Source organism: Rhinopithecus roxellana, chromosome 12 (genome assembly GCF_007565055.1).
Source record: "Rhinopithecus roxellana isolate Shanxi Qingling chromosome 12, ASM756505v1, whole genome shotgun sequence".
NCBI classification, from domain to species: Eukaryota; Metazoa; Chordata; class Mammalia; order Primates; family Cercopithecidae; genus Rhinopithecus; species Rhinopithecus roxellana.
Window position 1 is genome coordinate 41866408 of NC_044560.1, and position 22803 is coordinate 41889210.

At 37.5% G+C, this 22803-nt stretch overlaps 1 protein-coding gene across 14 annotated transcripts in view; it reads right to left on the bottom strand.

Annotated features, from left to right (window-relative positions):
• Positions 1–22803, bottom strand: part of MIER1 (MIER1 transcriptional regulator) — a 66208-nt gene that overhangs the window by 26590 nt on the left and 16815 nt on the right. For 13 of the 14 annotated variants that reach the window (XM_030941858.1, XM_030941847.1, XM_030941859.1 and 10 more), the window contains 4 exons: positions 16776–16921; positions 4614–4766; positions 3536–3668; positions 2770–2834 (listed from right to left, as the gene is read on the bottom strand). In XM_030941858.1, coding sequence (XP_030797718.1) covers positions 2770–2834; positions 3536–3668; positions 4614–4766; positions 16776–16921 — 497 coding nt within the window. Of the gene's footprint in view, positions 1–2769; positions 2835–3535; positions 3669–4613; positions 4767–16760; positions 16922–22803 lie in introns of those variants that run through there. The other variant, XM_030941857.1, reaches the window with a different exon arrangement.

Genomic DNA, 22803 nt, shown 5'->3' on the forward strand with positions numbered 1-22803 from the left:
CTATAAAAAGAGTCCTTTATTGTCACATCTTGTGCCTCTTTTAATTTAACTCACCTATGCCTACCAAAGAACACTGTCACATTACTAACCCTGGCTGGGGTGTTTCTAAACGATCAATGCCTGGATCAATTGCAGGACAATTAAATTAGAATCTATGAATGAAGTCCCTGGTAGTCAGCACCTCTAAGTTACCCAAATGATTCTAACATAAAAACAGGGTTGAGAACATCTGGATTAGTATAAAGATAGGTACTTCCTTTTTCCTGTTCAGTTCTGAACATTTCTTTTCATCTGTTAATTTGTTGTATAGTACAGGGAAGGGAAGGGAAGGGAAACAGCTTTGACGATCATTATATGTAATGTTATCATATATGTAATTTTCCTTTAATCTTTCAAGCAAGCCCCATAAGGCTGACATTGTTATTCCTATACTACATGTAAGAAGATGAAGCTCAAAAATTTGATTTTCTCAGAAGCACACAATTACTAAGTTCTAGAGCTATAACTAAAATTCAGATTTGACTTCAAAACTGTTTCCCCTACCTTAAGTTTCTATAAAAACTCAATTTCGTAAATCTTAAAACAAAAAAAAAAAAAGAATCTCTGAACCTTGACAATTATTTACAATAAAATCACACTGAAAGAAAACAATCTGCATTTACTCTGGCCTGCTTTATTACATAATTTTTTTCTGAGAAAGGTGTGGTTAATTAATACCCTTTCTGAGTAAGGTATGGGGTAATTAATACCCTCCAGCAATGAAGGTGTTCTACCTCTTAGCTTTTGTTCTTGCATTTAAAAAAAAAGCAGTGAATGCTTAATCAAATACTCTACTGAACACTCCAGATTAAAAAAACAACGTATGTTGAAGATACATAAACTTGAATATGCAGTGGGACAGCAATTTAAAAGGACTCCCACGGTTTCTAGCTTTTTTCATCTTAATTTCTACTTACTGTAAGAATCAGATTAAAAACACGATGAAAAAACCCTTGCCCAAATGGTTAACATAAATTTAACACAAATTAACTTTTGTGATTCTTGTTTTCTGTCTTGAGTCCCATCATTTGCTCAAATTAACACATACCGCACACTGGGCTAATCTTGTCTCTCAACAAAAATAACATTATTTCTTTTATATAAATGATTTGTTTTAACCAGTTCTACATAAAAAAATTTTTTGGGCCGGGCACGGTGGCTCACGCCTGTAATCCCAGCACTCTGGGAGGCCGAGGCGGGTGGATCACGAGGTCAGGAGATTGAGACCATCCTGGCTAACACGGTGAAACCCTGTCTCTACTAAAAATACAAAAAATTAGCTGGGCACAGTGGTGGGTGCCTGTAGTCCCAGCTACTCGGGAGGCTGAGGCAGGAGAATGGCGTGAACCCGGGAGGCGGAGCTTGCAGTGAGGCGAGATTGCGCCACTGCACTCCAGCCTGGGCGACAGAGAGAGACTACGTCTCAAAAAAAAAAAAAAATTTTTTTTTTAAGACATGGGGTCTCACTATGTTGCCCAGCCTGGTCTCAAACTCCTGGGCTGAAGTGATTCCGCCTACCTCAGCCTCCCAAGCTGGGACAACAAAGGAAAACATCATTGCAACCAGCTAATTCTACATAACATTTTGACATATTTTCCTAAGAGCTCAGTTCTTTTATAATAACTTAAAATTCTTTAGCTGTATAATTAATTATATGCTATATATTTTATAATTAAAATCTAATCTCAATATATTATCTTTAAATTCATTTCAGAAATTAAGTTGTATATAGTTATGAAGAAGCCAAATCTGTTTCTTCACACAATAAGCTTATCAGTTATAAATGTCAACATTAAATTCAATCATTTGGAGAGTTTTCCTTTTATAAAGTCATACAGAATGAAAAACTTACAAACTACTAAACAAAATTTACTTAACAAATATCAAAGCCTCCACAATTGCTTTCCATAATATTGAAAAATATATATGTGATATTTTTTACAGGGCAACAAATGCCTCATTCAGCACTACTTCAGGACTAAATCAGAAATGTGGATTTTTGTTTTATTTATTTTTTGTTTTGTTTTACAAAATGAGACAGGGGGCCAGGCGTGGTGGCTCAAGCCTGTAATCCTACCACTTTGGGAGGCCGAGACGAGCGGATCACGAGGGCAGGAGATCGAGGCCATCCTGGCTAACATGGTGAAACCCCATCTCTACTAAAAAAACACAAAAAACTAGCCGGGCGTGGTGGCGGGCGCCCATAGTCCCAGCTACTTGGGAAGCTGAGGCAGGAGAATGGCGTAAACCCGGGAGGCAGAGCTTGCAGTGAGCTGAGATCCAGCCACTGCACTCCAGCCTGGGTGACAGAGCAAGACTCCGTCTCAAAAAAAAAAAAAAAAAAATTGAGACAGGGTCCCGCAATGCTGCCCAGGCTGGTCTCAAACTCCTGGGCTCAAGTGATCTGCCTGCCTCAGCCTCCCAAACTGCTGGGATTACAGGCGTGAGCCACCACACCCGGCCAGAAATGTAGATTTCTAATCTTAGTTTGAGTGCTGACTTCCTCAACAAGATCCAATTCTTTAAATTCATTTTATTTTATAAAAAGATAAATATATCTCTAACCTAGATGTGTTAAGGAATCTGAACATTTACCAAACATTTAAATGTCATAAAAGGGCTTACATCGATTTTATCAATATACATAGTTAGTAAAAAAAAATAATTACACTAGGCTTTTTTAAAAAATATTAATTTATCTAAATTTTGGGAAAATATTGTTCTAACTACCTTTTTCCAGTCTTCTGATGGAATGTAATCTTCATCTTCTTCAGATTCTTCTTCTACTTCACTGTCTAGAATAAATAAATAAGACACCAATACTATAAAATGACTGCTTAACCTGTCTACATCTACAAATTATTTTTACATCTACCATCAAATACTTGGATATGCTCAAAGGTATCTAATGAATTAAGCCAAGATATTTCTAACCGAATAATTAACACCCTATCACTTAAAAAAACAAAACCAAAAAAACCATAAACTTTCTACGTAACTGTATTCTCATGAAATGATTTCCTATAAAAGCTTACGGGAAAAAACCGATTTAGAATAAAGATAATATTACCTTACTACATATTTCATGACAGTTTATTTTTCTTCAAGTGTTTTTCTTCTTTTTAAACTAGAGAAATTTAGGTGTATTTATGAATATACCTAAAAAAGGCTAAGAGGCAAAGAAAGTAAAAAATGGAAACTAAGGGAAAGACTATGAGAAATAAAAAGATGACCATGAAACAAACACTTAAAAACAGGGCAAGGAAAAAACAAATACAACTGAAGTCAAGTAGTACATGACACAATTATCGTAGTATATTCACTAACAACAGGGACTGTGCATTGCTAAACTAATAACTTACAATAAAAATCCATTTACTGTTGAAAAGAATTTCAGACTAAATGAATGTAAAGACCAGTTTAAAAAATGAGGATTTTAGGTAATACCTAAAACAGTAAAAATTATATTCAAATATTATCAACCAGTAACACTTACTTGTATCAAAATATTTACATCGACGTGGGCGGATAATTTCCTGGGCATCTTGAGAAGCAACAGATTGTGATGGATCATCATTGGAAGACTGAGTTTCATCCTCCTGACCTGATGAATCCTTTATATTCTCCTCCTGGGGAATAATAAATTTAATTTCTTTAAGATGTAAAGAAAACGGTTGCAGATGAAAGGCCATAGCATATAAATTTTGTTCTAATATAAGCAGAAGACTAAAATGAATATACTAGATGTAATATCGTATTCTGGGTTGGATCCTGCAACAGGAAAAAGTACATTAGCAGAAAAACTGGTATAATTCAATCTGCAGTTACTAGCACTGTACCAAGATGCTAACCTTAGCAGAAGCTGATCATATAGCAACTTTCTACACTAGCTTTAAAAGTTTTATAAATCTAAAATTATTTCAAAATAAAGAAAATAAACACGACTGCCAATTAGCCTTCATTATTTAAAAGCAATAGCATTTTTTTGAAAGTTGGTATAAATGGTCAGGTGCGGTGGCTCACGCCTGTAATCCCAGCACTCTGGGAGGCCAAGGCAGGCGGTTCATGAGGTCAGGAGATCGAGACCATTCTGGCTAACGTGGTGAAACCCTGTCTCTACTAAAAAGACAAAAAATTAGCCAGGCGTAGTGGCAGGCACCTGTAGTCCCAGCTACTTGGGAGGCTGAGGCAGGAAAATGGCGTGAACCTGGGAGGCAGAGCTTGCAGTGAGCCGAGATAGCGCCACTGCACTCCAGCCTGGGTGACAGAGCGAGACTCCATCTCCAAAAAAAACACACAAACAAAAAAAGAAAGTTGGTATAAATAAATTAGAATAAGCACTGGAAAAAAAAAAAAGAAACCTGAAACGACAAGACCAAACTGTTACCTCTCAGGAGTAGATTACAGGGGATTTCCAATTTTTATGTTATGTATTTCTGTAATATCTTAATGTTTAACACTTTTAAAATCAGGAAAAGTAAAAATTATAAAAACAAGTAATCAAAATGTATTAAGAAATTTTAACTTCAATAAGAATAAAGACTACAATCTTAAATATATGTATGTAGACTTACTTTATTTTCCCCACTACAGCCACTGTTGTCATCATTATCAGCATCTTCATCATCTTCTTCCTCTTCCTCCTCTTCTTCATCTTCTTCAGGTAGTCGAACAGTACTACCATAACCATAAAGGCTGAGAAGTTCATGAATTGGCATGTCACCTTCCTAAATAAATCAAAATGAAAGTTAATATCTGAATCAGTGATATTTCTGATTCCCAGGCTATAATCCACAAATCTGTAGAGTAAAGAATAAAAGCTGTATCATGAATTCTCAGGTCATAAAAAAGTAAAACTGAAAATATTTCTGAAACCCAGGAATATCCCAATCTTTTTAGTATTTCTATAAAATTAACCAATTCTAATTGCTGACAACAAGATTTTTAAGTATAATTAAAAAGTAGCCATGGTCTAACATGGACTGTTCTTTTTGCAATCAATTCAATATATGCACAATGACAGTTAACGCTATGCATGGATGCCCACTCTTAATAAGAGTACCATACTTGAGGGTGGAGAAATAGAACAATGAGAATTAGTCTATAAATTAAGTTAACAAACCCAGAAAGGCAGATGAAATTCAGAGCATTCAGAGCTCAGCCCGAACACATGAAAACAACAACAACAACAAAAAAAAGTAGTAATATACAGAAATGATAATGGACTACATTAACCATATATTCTTTTCTATGGTTATCTCCATTTACACATAAAATCATCTCATGCAATCCTTACCATCTATCACACAGATTTGTTATATTATTTCCATTTCATAGATGAGAAAACAGAGGCTGACAGCTTAAGCATTTCTTCAGAAATCACACAAGTTACAAGGAGTAGAGCCAGATTTAAACAGTCTAACTCCAAAAGCCCATATTCATATCAATACACTATGGTGCCTTGGCCAGGGACTTCCCTCAATCCCCACAAAAATCAGACCCTTTGTGGATGCAAAAGAAATGTCCATATGCAATGAAATGAAATCAGCTTTCTATACAAACTACTCACTCTAACCAGTAAACAAGAAAAAAAGAAATGCACAGCATCAGGGAAACGTAACAGAATTCTGATTATAAAAAGAAAATTTAATCCAAATCATGTGAACATATTATACAGTTATGCACACCCACATACAATGCACATGGTCTGAAGCAAAACAGTCAGAAAACCACCAGTTTAGAAGCCAGAAAAAAAGGGTAATCATGAATAAGACATGGTTCATATTTCTCCAGCAGTCATGGAAAGAAAGAAGTCTAGCTAGTGTGTTAAACATATTGCTACAATGGGTATGAGTAAATCAGACTGGATTAGATGACACAACTTCCATCACTCAAAATCCATGTGAGAAAAAATTAATGATTATAATTTGAAAATATTTTCTTATGAAGAACTAGGAAGAAAGCATCATCCAAAACTTCTATTTCACATTACAAATGGATATTCTGGTTATGAATGAGTTTGTGAATCTATTTCTGAAAGATAAATCAATTCCAAATCCCTAATGATTTGCAGAAGCTACAACCTGAAAAAGTGGTAACTTTATCAAGGCAAAGTATTGCCACTCTAGCTAAATAACCCGCTGGCAAACAACTGATAGCTCTTATACAGTGTTTCTCAAAGTACAACACCAACAGTGCTTTAAGTGTTCAAGTATCTGGTCCATGTACCAAGGATCTGATACAGGACATTGGTATTTGGGAATGTGGGAAGTCAGTCCTTAGGGACTAAAACAAAACTCTGAAATAAGAGACAGAAGTGTAATAAGAGAAATATAATGAAAAGGCTAGATTTATTTTTTGAGACAGAATCTTGCTCTGTCACCCAGGCTGGAGTGCAGTGGCATGATCATGGCTCACTGCAGCCTCAACCCACTGGGTTCAAATGATCCTCCCACCTCAGCCTCCCAAGTAGCTGGGACTATACATGTGCACCACTATGCCTGGTTAATTTTTGTATTTTTCATAGAGAAGGGTTTCACCATGTTGCCCAGGCTAGTCTCAAACACCTGGGTGCAAGCGATTTGCCCACCTTGGCTTCCCAAAATATAGGATTGCAAACGTGAGCCACCGTGCCCAGCATAAAGCTAGTTTTACACACAAGAATAACAAATAGCTGCCATAAAGTGTCTTCTTGTCAGGCGTTTGTGATAGGTGCTTTGACCTCACTGTCTTTTTTTCTTGCAACAATGAAGGCAGTGTCAAAACATACAATTCCATTAGATCTGCACTGATAGAGACTTTATTACAATACCCAGACCTCCTAATCTCAGGTCATGTAACTTTGCTTAAGCTCACACCCTGCACCCCAAAATCAGAAGCAAGTTTAGCAACTGATCACTATTGTGAAGAAAAGCCGCTGAAGTCACTAGTATGAATAAGGGCCCTAAAAAGAAAAAACATAAGCGTAACAGTTTGCAACTAAAATTTACATAGGCCTTAAGAGTTCATGAAAAACTTGTTTCATTATTTGATCCTCAAAACTATCCTGTTACTACTACCTTTAATTTTTATAACTGTGTTACAACTAATCCTTTGAAACCACACAGCTAATTACACAGCCGTGCTCTATTCTGAACTCATCTTCTGACAAGATCATGGTACTTGGTTCACTCCAAAAAAAAAGGTGTATAATCAACCAAATAAATGTCCTCAGGCTCTCTACCATTGGTCTGTCTTATCAAGGGCATCCAAATTACCTTGAGGGTTTACTAAAACGGGCTGCTGAGCCTCACCCAAGTTTCTGACCTAGTAAGTCTCCAGTGAAGCCTGAGAACCTACAATTAAAAAAAGAAAAAAAAAATCTCAGGTGATGTTAATGCTGCTGGTATGCGACCACCTTGGAAACCACTAATCTCACAGGTCTGGGATAAGATACCTGCAAATCACCTTATCCAATGGGAGGTAATAAAGCTTGAACATTACTTTAATAAAGCTTATCATATGACATATGATATCCAGCTCAAATATTTGTCAAAAGGATAGGTGACATACTAACTACATGGAGAAAAAATTTTTTCTTTTTTAACCATTATCAAGAATGTAGAATGTCTGACAATCATAGTTAAATTAAGGTTTTTCCCTCTTGGATATACAGATGAGAAGTGTGACTCACTTTATAAAAATTCGTTTCTCAGGCCAAGCGCAGTGGCTCATGCCTGTAATCTCAGCACCTTGGGAGGCTGAGGTTGGCAGAACACTTGAGGGCAGGAGTTCAAGACCAGCCTGGTCAACAAGGCAAAACCCCATCTCCACTAAAAATACAAAACAATCAGCCAGGCATGGTGGTGCACACCTGTAGTCTCAGCTACTCAGGAGGCCGAGGCAGGATAATTGCTTGAACCCAGGAAGCAGAGGTTGCAGTGAGAAGAGATTGTGCCACTGCACTCCAGCCTGGGTGACAGTGAGACTGTCTCAAGAAAAAAAAAGGAAAAAGGAAAAAGAAAAAAATTCATGTCTCAAAGAAAAATTCTCCAACAGCTCCAATATTGACTAAGCAGAGAACAGAGAGTCAAAAGTGGTCTGATCACAGTGCATTTAGAGGGGGAATGCTTGAATTACAATTGTAATAGAACTGGCACAGATGGAGAAAAATCATTCAAGTCACAGCAAATCACAAATGCACAGGTACAGAAACAAAAATGAATAATCCGGTCACCCTGATTAGAGCAGACATACCATTTATAGTAACTAAAAAAAAAAAAAGTACCATTTCAGAAGGCTACACATTACTGAAAGATCAGTTACAGATTAATGAAAACGAGGATTACTATTTTTAACTACTTTCTCTAGTTTTATGTCATTTTTAAAGGGATCTGTTATATTCCTGACTCAATTTGAGCATACTGAATAGTTACTAACACTATGGAAGTATTTAGGGGAAATTACACACACAACAAAACACTCAACATGAACTTAGGCAGGGGAAGATTTAGTTTGCTTGCCAAGGAGACTGAGCCAAGTGGGAATCCACTGCTTTCATTCACTACACATTCACCTGTATTATGATCAGAAACTAAATGAAATTAGTGGTTGTGGAAAAGAAAAAATTTAAGAGACGCAACAGGATTCAACCAGGGATTAGGAGAGATGGAGGTCTTGGTGATGCTGAATCCCTGGTTCCATATATTCCTTATATCCAACTACATATTCATATACCTTCTAATAGTTTATTTTTACACAAGGTTATTTTTAGATGGGTTTTATCAAATGTAAACAAAATATCCTTACTTACATAAGTAAGCTGCGCCCAGCTTACTTATGCTGGGCGCAGTGGCTCACACCTGTAATCCCAGTACCTTGGGAGACTGAGGGAGCAGATCACTTGAGGTCAAGAGTTCAAGACTGGACTGGCCAACATAGTGGAACCCCATCTCTATTAAAAATACGAAAATTAGCCAGGCATGGTGGTGCTGGCATGTAATCCCAGCTACTCAGGAGGCTGAGGCAACTGCTTGAACCCAGGAGGCAGAGGCTGCAGTGAGCCGAGACTGTACCACTGCACTCCAGCCTGGGCAACAGAGTGAGACCCTGTCTCAAGAAAATTAAAAAAAAAAAAGAAAAGAAAATGCTTACATAATAGCATTAAACTTGTAACTCAAGCTGTCACCCAATATCAGGTGAGTAATATCAGCTTAGTAAGCAACAAAGAAAAAATCATCACCACCAAAAATACAACTTGAAGCATGAAGTATTAAAAAGTCTCTTATTTAATCTAAGGTAAAAGTGAAAATCTTGCAGCAAACTCTGGGCTACAACCACAATAAAAACCAGAATCAATTTTGCTGAGGAATCCTGTTTCAAATTGCAATAGCATGTATTTGTGTTCCTACTACTTTGTGCTAACTGAAGTCCTTAAAGATTTAGCAAGCATAAACAAGCATCACATAAGGATTATTTATTTCCCCTGCCTCTTCTACTCTCTTCTACTTCTGTACTTGTCTTCTCACATGAAATATTCTTTCTTCCATTCCAAACATTTATTTTCCTTGAAAGTTCACCTCCTGGACCATAGTAGCTGACATAATTGGAATCACTGTATTCTCTGGCCATATATTTGGAGTGGGTACATGACCCACGCTTGTCCATACTTTGTTTCTGGATTTTTATCAACAGCAACTTAAGGAAGAAGCACAGACTATCTCAAGTAGTAAATGTGGGAGACCTACAAACTGACAGCATCATATGAACAAAGTTGGTCTGAAAAGAGAAGTCAGGTGAGTCAGGTGGGACACGGTGGCTCATGCCTGTAATCTTAGCACTTTGGGAGGCCAAGGTAGGCAGATCACTTGAGCTCAGGAGTTCGAGACCAGACTGGGCAACATGGCGAAACACTGTCCCTACAAAAAATACAACAAGAATTAGCTGGGTGTGGTGGCGCATGCTCATAGTCCCAGCTACTGGGGGGCTGAGGCAGGAGGATGGCTTCATTCAGGGAGGTCGAGGCTGCAATGAACCAAGACTGCACTGCTGCACTCCAGCCTGAGTGACAAAGTGAGACCCTGTCTCAAAAACAAAAAGAGGTAAACCATGTAGACAAGCAGAAATAGAGAAAATAAATTCTGGTGGCACTTGAGTCCCTGGGGAGCAGATATATTCCTCCTTTAATGAAATTCCATGAGACTTACATGAAATTCTTCATTTTGTCTAACCTAGTTTGAGGTTAGACTGTCTGTAATCTAGTTACAGACAGATTTGTCTCTGCACCCCCAAATTCTGATGCTATAAACAGTAATGATATGGTGTAACACAAATATTCTGTTATTTCCCTCTGAAAAACAGACTTAGGGATGAATAAAACTTGGCCAAAAGTAGTACACTATTATACCAGGGCCTGTCAGTCACTGTTCCAGAGAATTTCTCATTAGTTTATATTACCAAAGGCTATATTCTACCAGTTACTCAAGGGCTTACTTCAACTTAAATTGAAACATCACAATAAAGTGGCAGAGTGTTTTAATCCCATTCACGTAAGTGTTAAAAGAGTATAAAAAGGGGAGAACAGGGTGAAAGAGAAAATTATGTGTCAAGTTGTAAATTTTCAGTTATAGGTCAGGGACTTTTTTGAATCTTATGAATGACATTTACTAAGATTTATTTTGTGTTTATTATGTGCCAAATATTATGTTAAGTGCTTTAGATATATTATTCTTATAATATCATCTGAAGTTTAACAATCTTAAGTAACCTATCCTGAGTCACAAACTGAAATAAGTAGTAGAGCTGGATTACGAACCTGGGCAGTTTAACTCACTGCTTTACACTGCCCTTCTGTACATATGCGTATATACTGCCTTCTTCAAAATCTAACATCAGGTTAAGTATACAGCATCCTGTTATTATGTGAACTAAGAGGGCTGATAATCTGTGACAAATAAGGAAAGTGAGCATAGTACATGATAAATAAAAATACTGGAATGTAGCCAGGCACGGTGGCATGCACTTGCAGTCCTAACTACTCAGGAGGCTGAAGCGAGAGGAAGGCATGAACCCAGGAGTTTAAGGGTGCTTGAGTTATGACTACACCACTGCACTCCAGCCAGCATGACAGAACGACACCCTGTCTCTAAAAAATTAAATTAAAAAAAAAACAGGAATACACACTGTATTTGCAGATTGTACTTTAAGAAATGAGTTGTCTTACACTGTAACAAAAGGAGGGGCAATCATGTCTGCATAAGCTAAAGGAAGGCTGGCTGAAGGTGGGAGAAACTGACTTTTTAAAAGATAAACTGACCAGGCTCAGTGGCTCACGCCTATAATCCCAGGACTTTGGGAGGCCGAAGTGGGAGGACTGCTTGCACACAGGAGTTCAAGACCAGCCTGGGCAACAGAGCAAGAACCCATCTCTACAAAAAATAAAAAATTAGCCGGGCATAGTAGTGTGCCTACAGTCTCAGCTATGCAGGTGGTGAGGCAGGTGGATCGCATGAGCCTGGGAGGGTGACAGAGTAAGACCCTGTATCAAAAAGGATAAACACTATACACTATATCTCAAGTTAAGTCTGCTCTAATTTCAAGACAATAGAGTAAAGTTATGAAACACCAACATATTTATAAGGTTGGAGTGGCATCCAACTCCTAGCTGCAGAAGAGGTGCTAGTTCCTAGCTCCTTCTCCCTCACATCAGGAGGTTAGTCATTAAGAAATGGCAGATGCTAGGCCGGGCGCGGTGGCTCCAGCCTGTAATCCCAGCACTTTGGGAGGCCGAGACGGGCGAATCATGAGGTCAGGAGATCGAGACCATCCTGGTTAACACGGTGAAACCCCGTCTCTACTAAAAAATACAAAAAACTAGCCGGGCGAGGTGGCGGGCGCCTGTAGTCCCAGCTACTCAGGAGGCTGAGGCAGAAGAATGGCGTGAACCCGGGAGGCGGAGCTTGCAGTGAGCTGAGATCCGGCCACTGCACTCCAGCCTGGGCGACAGAGCAAGACTCCGTCTCAAAAAAAAAAAAAAAAAGAAATGGCAGATGCTGACCTTCAAGTCAGGGCCATTTGAAGGATGTAGATAGTACTCTTCTTACACCTGTTGTACCAAAACTGACTTACCAATAAAATGCTAATGAAGATAGGAAGAAGGAAAGAGGCTGATTTCCAGCCAAAAAGGCCTAAGGGACCACATCCAGACTGAACTAGAGAGATGGTTTCTAAGGTAACCAACCTCTTGGGGCTGGGGCTTGACTAGAAGATACAACTATATAGGAATGAAGGCAGTGAACTCTTCTTTATAATCCTCACACTGAGATTTCTTTTCTATCTATATAATGTTGTGTGTATACTTCAATCTCTCACATTTTAATCTCACATTTTAATTATTCTCTAGCTCTGGAGATTCACTGGATGGAACACATCTGGCACTTTAAAAGTATGTATTAAGTACTGATACTGTTATAGTGTGATTTTTATAAAATATATCTAAATACATGAAGATACTGCAATCTAGATCTTTCTTTTCCCAAACGGACTGCCACAATTGTGCCCATTTAGAATCTCTGATTTTAAAGAGTTCATTTGGAAAACAGAGTTAAACTCGAGTGTTTCTATTTGTAGCAAACAAAAGTCAATCTATGGCCAGGTGCAACAGCTCATGCCTGTAACCCCAGCACTTTGGGAGGCTGAGATGGGCAGATCACTTGAGGCTGGGAGTTCGAGACCAGCCTGGGCAACATGGTAAAACCTTGTCTCTACTAAAAATACAAAAAATTAGCACACGCCTGTAATCCTAGCTACTCGAGAGACTGAGGCAGGAGAACTGCTTGAACCCAGGAGGCGGAGATTGCAGTAAGCTGAGATCGTGCCACTGCACTGCAGCCCAGGCAACAGAGTGAGATTCTGTCTCAAAAAAACAAAAGTCTATTTACAATGAGAATGATTCTGATATTCCCTTCAAGATCCCCACAATAAATAATAACCTATATACCCCATTTTATTGAAACATTTGTTATATTTTATATTGCCATAATCCATGCATACAAATGTAACAATACACATCAAAACTTCTATCATTAGTTTTCACTGAAAATTCTAGAATTCAAATTCAATGAACTTAAAACTAAATGCTATATAGTTATTGATATTTCCTGAATGAATGTCAGAGTTCTGCCACAATACATCAAAAATTCATTTCGTGCAACCGAAGTGTAAGGTGAAAAACACTTTATCAATCCCTGACATAACTAATGTTTTGCTTCTATAAAAGCAAATCAATAATCAACACAACAAAATCTTATTCACTTTTTAAATAAAAACAACAAGGATTTTGTTTGGTTCATACCTAAAGAGTTAGTAACTCTAGGAAATCCAACAAATTGGCCCCAAAATATTGCTTAGCTTCAGGTTATAGATGAAAAGCATTCTGTGCTACTTAAAACAAAGCTTTAATTATTTCTGGGAGAAGTCAGAGAAGAATCTGAGAAGGTATAAGGTTGCCTAGTTGAAAGGATGATAAAGGATTGGTTCAACTGTCTTTTTTTCCCTATCTCTATAAATAATTCTATTTTAACTTCTATTTCCTAAGGCAGAGTCACTTGAAAGCAAGTTTTAAGGCACTATATGGGGCTGGGGAAAGGAATAGGAGAGAGAAACAGGAAAAGGCAATGATATAACCAAAATTTTAGCACAGCCCATTAGTAATTTTCTACTAATTAAATGTAATAAATACTTCATTTTCTGAAATAGAAAAAATCATTCTCACTCATAACCCATTGTGAAAACTGTACTTATTTTCTCTGGCTAATTAGTATTTGAGCTAATACAGAATATAAGACAAAAAATACAAGATTTTATTACTATACCTTTTATCCCACAGATGGCTATTCAGAAGCAAAATATATATCTAAAGTGATAGATGCTTCTCTGAATATAGGCAAACTGAAAATAATTGTCTTCTCACTTCACAAATACATGAAGTGACTATGATTGTTAAATCAACTGTTTCCCTTGATTCAGAATCTAGATTCTGAATCATTCAATTATAACTGTTTTTGAATCGCTTCCCAGCCTCCTACTTTTAAAGAATAGTTCTGACTCCAAGTTCTTCAAGTGCCCTGGTTTCAGAGACACAGTCTCTGATAAATAAAACAGGGTAAATAGTAACATTTTACTCTGTCACCTAGGCTGGGGAGCAGTGGTGCTATCACAGCTCACTGCAGCCTCGGATTTCTGGGTCCCAGCAATCCTCCCATCTGAGCCTCATGAATTGTTGGAACTACAGGTGCTTGCCACCATGCCTAATTCATCTTTTTAAAAATTTTTTTGTAGAGATGTGGGTCTCACTATGTTGCCCAGGCTGGTCTTGAATTCCAGGCCTCAAGTAATCCTCCTGCCTTGGCCTTCCAAAGTACTGAGATTACAGGCATAAACCACTATGCCCAGCCTTTCATATGCTTTTTAACCCATTCTTGAAAGACTTTTGTGATAGCCAATATATACCTTTGACACATTAAATTATTCACACATTGTGGATTAAGTCAGTTGTAATCACTAAATGATCTAATCCCAAAGCCAGCTCTAATTCCACAATGGGATCACCTAACAAGATTTGAATAAACAGTAATAGAACTCCTTTTTGAGTTCTTTGAATGTATCCTTTAAAAAGTTACAAACTAAAATTATGAGACATAGGTCTTTATTACCATAAAAGTGTAAGCATTCATTTTCCATGACATTATGTATTCCAAATCCTTAAAGACTGAAACTATGTCTTATTTCTTATGTTCTTTTTATCATGGAGTACAGGAAATCATATGCATGATAAATTTTATTAGAACATACCAGACTGATATCCATTCATTCATACAATACTTTTGAGTGAACACTCTTGCCAGGTACCATGAAATATACTGGTGAATAACACAGTCATTTTATTTCATTTTATCTTCTCCAAACCAGTGGCGGTACCGACAATAAAGAAACAATTACAAATTGTGTCCTAACACTAAAGAAAGCATTGAATAGGACACAATGGTAAAAAAATAAATAAATAAATAAATAAAACAAAACAAAACTAATTAAAAGCTAATTAGGGGACAGGAAAGGCTACTATTCTGAGGAGGCAACACCGAACCCAGAGGATAAGTAGCCAGCCTTGGGATGCATATACCAGAGAGTGAGAATAAGCTGAAAATCCTTGAGGCAGGAAGAAACTTGCTTATTTAACAACAAAAGCAGCTAGTGTGGCTATAACATAGGTAGTATGATACATGGATGAGAAGCCATTATCATAAAAGTGGCCTTGCTGGCCTGGTTGAGGAGTTTGGATTTTCTTTGTTTATAACAGGAAGACTGGAGGTTGATATAAATTGATTTACATTTTGAAAAGAAGATCATGGCTGCTGGGTGGAAATGTATCAGGAGAAAGATGGTAAAAGAGGAAACGGGGAAACCAGTTAGGAAGTTACTGCAATAGTCTAGGCTAGAAATAATGGCAACCTAGGCAGCAATGGAGCTAAAGAGTCGGCTAAGGGATATTCTTGTGGATACAAATCATAGGTTTATTTAGAAGTAAGATATTGAAAGAGAAGGAAAATGACTCACTGGTTTCTGACTTAGGCAACAGGGTCAACAGTAGTGCCACTTTTTACTGATAGAACAGGGAAAGAACAAGTAGAGAAAAAAACAACAGTCAATAGTTCTGTTTTGGACATTTATAATTTAGAGATGGCCGTTGAGATAAGCAAGCAGAAATGTCAAGGTGGATAAACAAAACTGGAGACAGTAAATAGGTTAATGCTAGAAATAGAAACTAAAGAATACTCAGCATATAGACACCATGGGAATAAATTAAATCACACAGCTTAGTGACTTTCAAATTTGGTGTACATATAATGCCAACTTACTTAATGAAGATGTGGATCTGAACCCCACCTCCAGAGATTCTGATTCAGTATGCCGGGGGAGAGGTCTAAAAATCTGCTTCTTAAAGTAAGTACATGGCTGATTCCAATGCAGCTGACCCTCATACTACATTCTGAGGAGCACTGATCCAGACAAAGACAGGACAGAAAAAAAGAAGGTTCAAACTGAGAATTACAAACTGCCAAAATGTAAACCTTGAGTAAGGGAAGAAGAGTCTGCAAAAGATACTGAATAGGAACAAAAAGATAAAGAAAACCAGACAGTGGTGTACCCCAGAATTCAAGTAAAAGAAGGGAGTGTTAAACTACATTGAATACTGCTGAGAAAAAGTAAGGTGGCAAGAGAAAAGTGAACATAACAATAGATATAACAAGGAAAGTTCACTGGTCACCTTGATAGGAAGAGGTGGAGATAATCTAGAGCACTTTATGTAGTGAATGGAAAATGATATTTCAAGACATTTTTGGCTCTGAAGGAGAATAAGTAAAAGATATGGTAACTGGGGAAGGACAAAGGGTATGTAAGAGGCTGGGTAGAATCCTTTTATAGTCTATTTTTGCCCAGATCTTTTGTAGTAGAATCCTTTAATAGTCTATGTTTTACCAAAGTAACTACGTGAATTCTGTTATTTCACATAATAAAGTCATTGTTTTTAAAAGCCTCTCTTTTCAAACTTTAAATATACCACCTATGATCACACAGAATTTTTCAGTCGTTAATATATAAAACAATTTCTCTCCTAAACAGAGAATCAAAATTTCAAATCTTCCCTTTCCACAAAAAAGTCATAACTAATTCATACCCTAGCTCTACATGTTATTTACCCTTGCAAGATCTTCTATTTCAGAACTGAAGTTTGTTTCTCCTTCCATCATTTCTTCCTCTTCTAATGTTCGTTCATCATCAAAATCGTGAACCAGCATGTCAGCTGATGGATCAAATTCATGGTCATCTGATGTTGCTGAACCTCCTGGTAAGGAATATTTCAAAAAGTTTGGTAAACCAAATTAAGTGGATCTTAAATTAATGTATTTATTTTTATTCGAAGCTGGACGTAAGTCAAAAGTACCAAGAAAAAGCTACGCACAGCAACTATTATATATTGCTTTTTAACAGTTACAACGGCAAAATGGGAGGAAAATGTTTACAGTTTTAAAAGTGTTTATGATGTTATAAATATGAAACAAGTTGTAAATAATAAATGGTCATATCAAATAAGAACAGGTTTTTCATGTGGAAAAAAGTCACAATTCTTTTTTTTTCTTTTTCTTCTTTGAGACAGGGTCTCGCTCTGTCTCAGGCTAGCGTGCAGTGACACAAACACAGCTCACTGCAGCCTCGACCTCCTAGAGTCAAGCGATCCTTCTACCTCTGCCTCCAAAGTAGCTGGGACTACAACCACCACACCCAGCTAATTTTTAAATATTTTTTTGGTAAAGGCAGGGTCTTGCTGTGTTGCCTGGCTGGTCTTGAACTCCCAGGCTCCAGCAATCAATCTGCCTTGGCTTCCCAAAGTGCTGGGATTACAGGTGTACCTGGTCCTAAAAAACACAATTCTTAACCATTTGATTGATGTTTGATAGACCCAATGAGTTTGAACTCCTCTGGCCCATGAGGAGACCGTAAGTCAGCCCTCCATGTCCACGGCTTCTGTGTCTGTGGATTCAACCAACAGCAGACTGAAAATATTAAGAGAAAAAACAAACAAACAAAAAACCTATGTCTGCCTTCAACATGTACAGGCTTTTTTCTTGTCATTATTCCCCAAACAACACAGTATAACTATTTACATAGTGTTTACCTATATTAGGTATTATACACACACACACACACACACACACACACACACACACACACCCCAGAGATTATGTAAAGCATATAAGAGAATGTGCATAGGTTACACACAAATACTATGCATTTTGTATCAGGGATTTGAGCATCCACAATTTTGGTATCTGAGGGAGGTTCACAGATATCGAGGGATGACTGTATAGTCATGTGAAATATACAGTCATCTGAATACACAGTCTAGTGAAGACACAGCTGCACTCAAATATTATTATTCTGTAAGTACTTCCTTGAAAATACATTCTAGTGGCTGGATGTAGTTGCTCATGCTTTAATCCCAGCACTTCACGAAGCCAAGACAGGAGGATCACTTGAGCCTGGGAGTTTGAGACCAGCCTGGGCAACATAATGAGACCCCGTCTCTAAAAAAAATTTAAAAATTAGCTGGGTGTGGTGCTGTGTGACTGTCATCCCAGTCAGTAAGGAGGCTGAGGCAGGAGAACTGCCTGAGCCTGGGAGGTCAAGGCCACAGTGAGTCATGATCACACTACTGCACTCCAGCCTGGGAAGCAGAGCAAGGGCCTGACTTAAAAAAAAAAAAAAAAATCGAGTATTTGGGTAGCTGTCCTTAACTTAGTGGATTTTGACCAGAAATAACCCAAAAGACTGAGAAGAGCAAAATTTATCAAAACTGCATACAGAACTCTTATCAAAGGCATTAAAAATAATCTAGTAGGTAACTGACATGTGGTTGGGGAATACTGCTGGACCCTATAGGGTCAAGCTTTGTAAATAGCATAATGCAAAGGCTGGGCATACATAGTCTGTAAAATATCCCCATATTTTACTACTGCCAATGTGGACCTAGATTTGCAAAAGCATTGTTTACTAATAAACAAATGAGTTACTGAACACTGAAAAAATTAGCAATTTTTAAAGTTTTAACTGTTGATGGTTAGACATTAATAGATGTACCTATTCTTTCATTTCACTCCAGAAAGAGAACCAATAAGTAAAGCAAAGAGATAGAGCTGACTTCTTGAAAATCTGACTATTATGAATAAGGGAGTGCCCAAGGCTTAGGGTTCTTCAGTTACAATTTTCAAAAGAATCATTTTTTGAGTGCTTACTATGTGCCAGACAGTATGTTCAAGCACGTCATATACATTATCTCAATTAATCTTCAAATAATCCTACGAAGTAGGTATCACCCCATTTAAAGAGGAAAAAAACAAAATTAAAAACTCAAGGCTTAGAGATTTTAAGTAGCAAGTCTAAACTTACAAAGCCAGTCAACGGCAAAGATGAATTTGAATTCTGGGTATACTAATCCCAACAACTATGTTTTTATTGCACTCCAAGCCTCCCGTAAATTAATTTAGCATACTGCCTCAAAGAATGCTTAACGAGAGTCTATGTACTAAGACAAGTGAATGCCAGCCAGGTCACATAACGAAGCACTTAACATCATTGTGCCCTGTCAGAAGCATAAGAAAATACTGATACTAGACCAGGCGCAGGGGCTCATGTCTGTAATCCCAGCACTTTAGGAGGCCAAGGCAGGAGGATTGCTTGAGCTCAGGGGTTCAAGAAAAGCCTGGGCAACACAGTGATACCTCATCTCAAAAAAGAAAGGAAGAAAGGAAAAAAGAAAAGAAGAAAGGAAGAAAGGGAAGGGAAGGGAAAAGGAAGGGAGGGAGGCAGGGAAGGAGGGAGGGAGGAACTTATATTAAATAGAAAACTAAAAACATAATTATATGCCAAGTCAGATACCTTCTACCAGAGTATAGTAAAAATGAATTAACACCTATCAAAGTTGTAGAATAATTTACAAAATAAAAACTTTTAGAAAAGCATATTATCTTAATTTTCTTCCAGAAATTAAGAAAAGCTTAGCAGAGTTTCAGCAGAGCATCTTAGTACTGCTTGACGGAATGGACACAAGGGTTCCATAGGCGCACAATTTGAGAAACATTAATATAGGTGTAGTTTTCTGTCCCAATCCTTTTCTCTTCTGAGTTTTCAAAAGAAAACTCTCCTCAAACTTTTCAGTTCACTCAGGAATCTTCTCGAACACTGAGTGGTCCAATAAATATGTATCCCTACAAATGATGCTATACTTTTCTCCCTTGTGGGCAGAAAGACCCTAAAAAGTCTTCACACCATCTCTTTGTATACTATTATCCCAATCAGAATATAATTGTAATTGGACACAGGTATTATCAAAAACAATTATGCTGGCCGGGCGCGGTGGCTCAAGCCTGTAATCCCAGCACTTTGGGAGGCCGAGACGGGCGGATCACGAGGTCAGGAGATCAAGACCATCCTGGCTAATACGGTGAAACCCCGTCTCTACTAAAAAATACAAAAAACTAGCCGGGCGAGGTGGCGGGCGCCTGTAGTCCCAGCTACTCGGAAGGCTGAGGCAGGAAAATGGTGTAAACCTGGGAGGCGGAGCTTGCAGTGAGCTGAGATCCGGCCACTGCACTCCAGCCTGGGCGACAGAGTGAGACTCTGTCTCAAAAAAAAAAAAAAAAAAAAAAAAATGCTTAATTCCTTGTTATACTCTACTGACTTTTAAAAAAATTCAAGTTCATGGGTATACAGCATCAAATCATGTGTTATAATTCACCTGATGTCCATTTTTTGTTATTATTTGCAAAGCCAATTATATATGAAGACTTGCCATTTCACTCCCTTATTACATCAAATAACAAAGTGTAGGTGAACTACTTCCTGTCTCACTCCAATTCCTTTCCCTACACGCACACTACGCTTTTTTCCATAAACTTTCCATTTTCAGTTTTTCTCTTTCCTTAATCTGATCTGTTTCATCTGACTTCTTTTTGCCTTGTTCCTTAGAACCAACTAACCATCTTATTCTTGTCAATAGCTAGGTCCACCATTAGGCTGTCTCCTAGGGAAAAAAAAATCCTAATGATAAATCATTAGGGGTAATGGGTCTGGTGCTCTGTATACATTAAGTATTTTGCATCAGAGTTAGGCAAATGTCACTGCTTTGTCATGAAATCCCATGCTACTGCAGAAAAGGTACCTTACATCTTTTCAAAGGTAAATTCAGTTTGTATCATGTCTACTCATTTAACCACTTTTTAAATTATCTTCACCTCCATTAATTCCCTACCTCTAATGGCTACTAGTCTTACAGGTAAAAAGCCTTACATTGTGCCTCTACTTTGGCTTACACTGGAGACTACAAACAAAGCAATTAATGTGGTCATGTGACTATTATTACTAGCACTGATTGCAAAGTACAGATGCTACAGAGGATACAGCCATTTCACCAGGGGACCGAAAAATTTTTTACATGACTATTGCTAATTTTCTCTACCAACTTTTATAACTGGTTGTAATTAGCATTATTTATAAGAACAATAAACACTGACCTGGGCAGAAGCCTTATATGACAAATACTGTCGAACTCAAAAGATCTATCTCAGTCTGAAAACAAGCTAAAGAAAACCGGATTTTCTGAAAATTGAACTGAACTGAAAACATTCAATCTGTTAAGTATTCAACAAGTAGCAAAGTGATCAAAGACTTTTTTTTTTTTTTTTTGAGAGAAGGAGTCTCGCTCTATAGCTCAGGCTGGAGTGGTGTGATCTCAGTTCACTGCAACCTTCACCTCCTGGGTTAAAGGATTCTCCCACCTCAGCCTCCCAAGTAGCTGGCCTATGAGCATGTGCCACCGTGCCTGGCTAATTTTTGTGTTTTTAGAAGAGACAGAATTTCACCATGTTGGCCAGGCTGGTCTCAAACTCCTGACCTCAAGTGATCCACCTGCCTCGGCCTCCCAAAGTGTGGAGATTACAGGCATTAAGCCACTGTGCCTGGCCGACATTTGTATTCTTCAAACTCCATTATTCTTCCAGTTCAGCCTAGGCTGATTCAAATGTAATGGAAACTGACAAAGCCACTTACTAATACCACTTTCTTAGCAATTATTTTATGTATCTATGTACTATCGGATGAATGCCTCAAAAATTCATCAGAAATATCTCAGTTTTAATTGCAATATCACAATACTATAAAAAACAAGTAGGACCTATTTTTTTCTATGAAAACAATTTCTGTGTTTGAAAAAAAAATCAGAAATAATTCCATGTTCTAAAAATGAATATGGTGACCTAACACTTATGTAAGATCAGATTACTCCCAATCTTAACCATCCAGGATATACATATAAAACAGAAAGTTCAAAAAAAATTATTGAGTTTCAGAAATGCACAAAGCCTAACGCACTTTACTCTCAAGCATATTAAAAAGAGTAAGATGCTTTCAGCTGAAATCAAAAGGACAAAATCAGTGTCAACTGAGTACACTAGTCATTTACAAAGGACATGGATGTGATCTAGTCCAATCCTCAGAGTCCAATGATTCATGTTCATAGAAAGGACCTTGCACCATGAAAACAGGCGTTATCTTATGTCAAGCATTGTTAAAAGCTTTCTTCCTAAAACTTAAAACACAGAAAGATGATTGCTTCAACAATCTGGAAAATTTAGTAATACAGAATACATCATATCTAAGTACTCAATACATGTGAGATGTTTTCAAATAAAACATTACTATGCCTCACTTTCTCACTCTTCCCATATTGGACTACTCTTCAACCCACATATCCCATGCAGAAGGCAGTCCCATTTATCTTGATAGTCACGGGACACTGAGGCTAAAAGACTAGTACTTGACTCTTTCCTCACTGCTTCAACTCCAATGAATTACTACCATGTAGAAATACTGTACCCAGTGGTGCCAGACCATGGGAACCCTAAATCCAGATTTCATATATAAAATATTCTTATTTTTAAAGATCACTACAGTGGCCAAACAAAAAAAAAAAAAAAAATACATTTGTGGCACAGATCTCATTCAAAGATCACAGGTTTCCAATCTCTAAGGAAAAAATGAGTATGTGCTGTATTTGAGAAAGAATACAAAAATCCTAGATGTGTGGTCAGAACATAAAACTTGATCCTACTCAAATCTAAGAATGATTTCCTTATTTAGAATATTCCTTATTTACATTAATATTCACTTGTT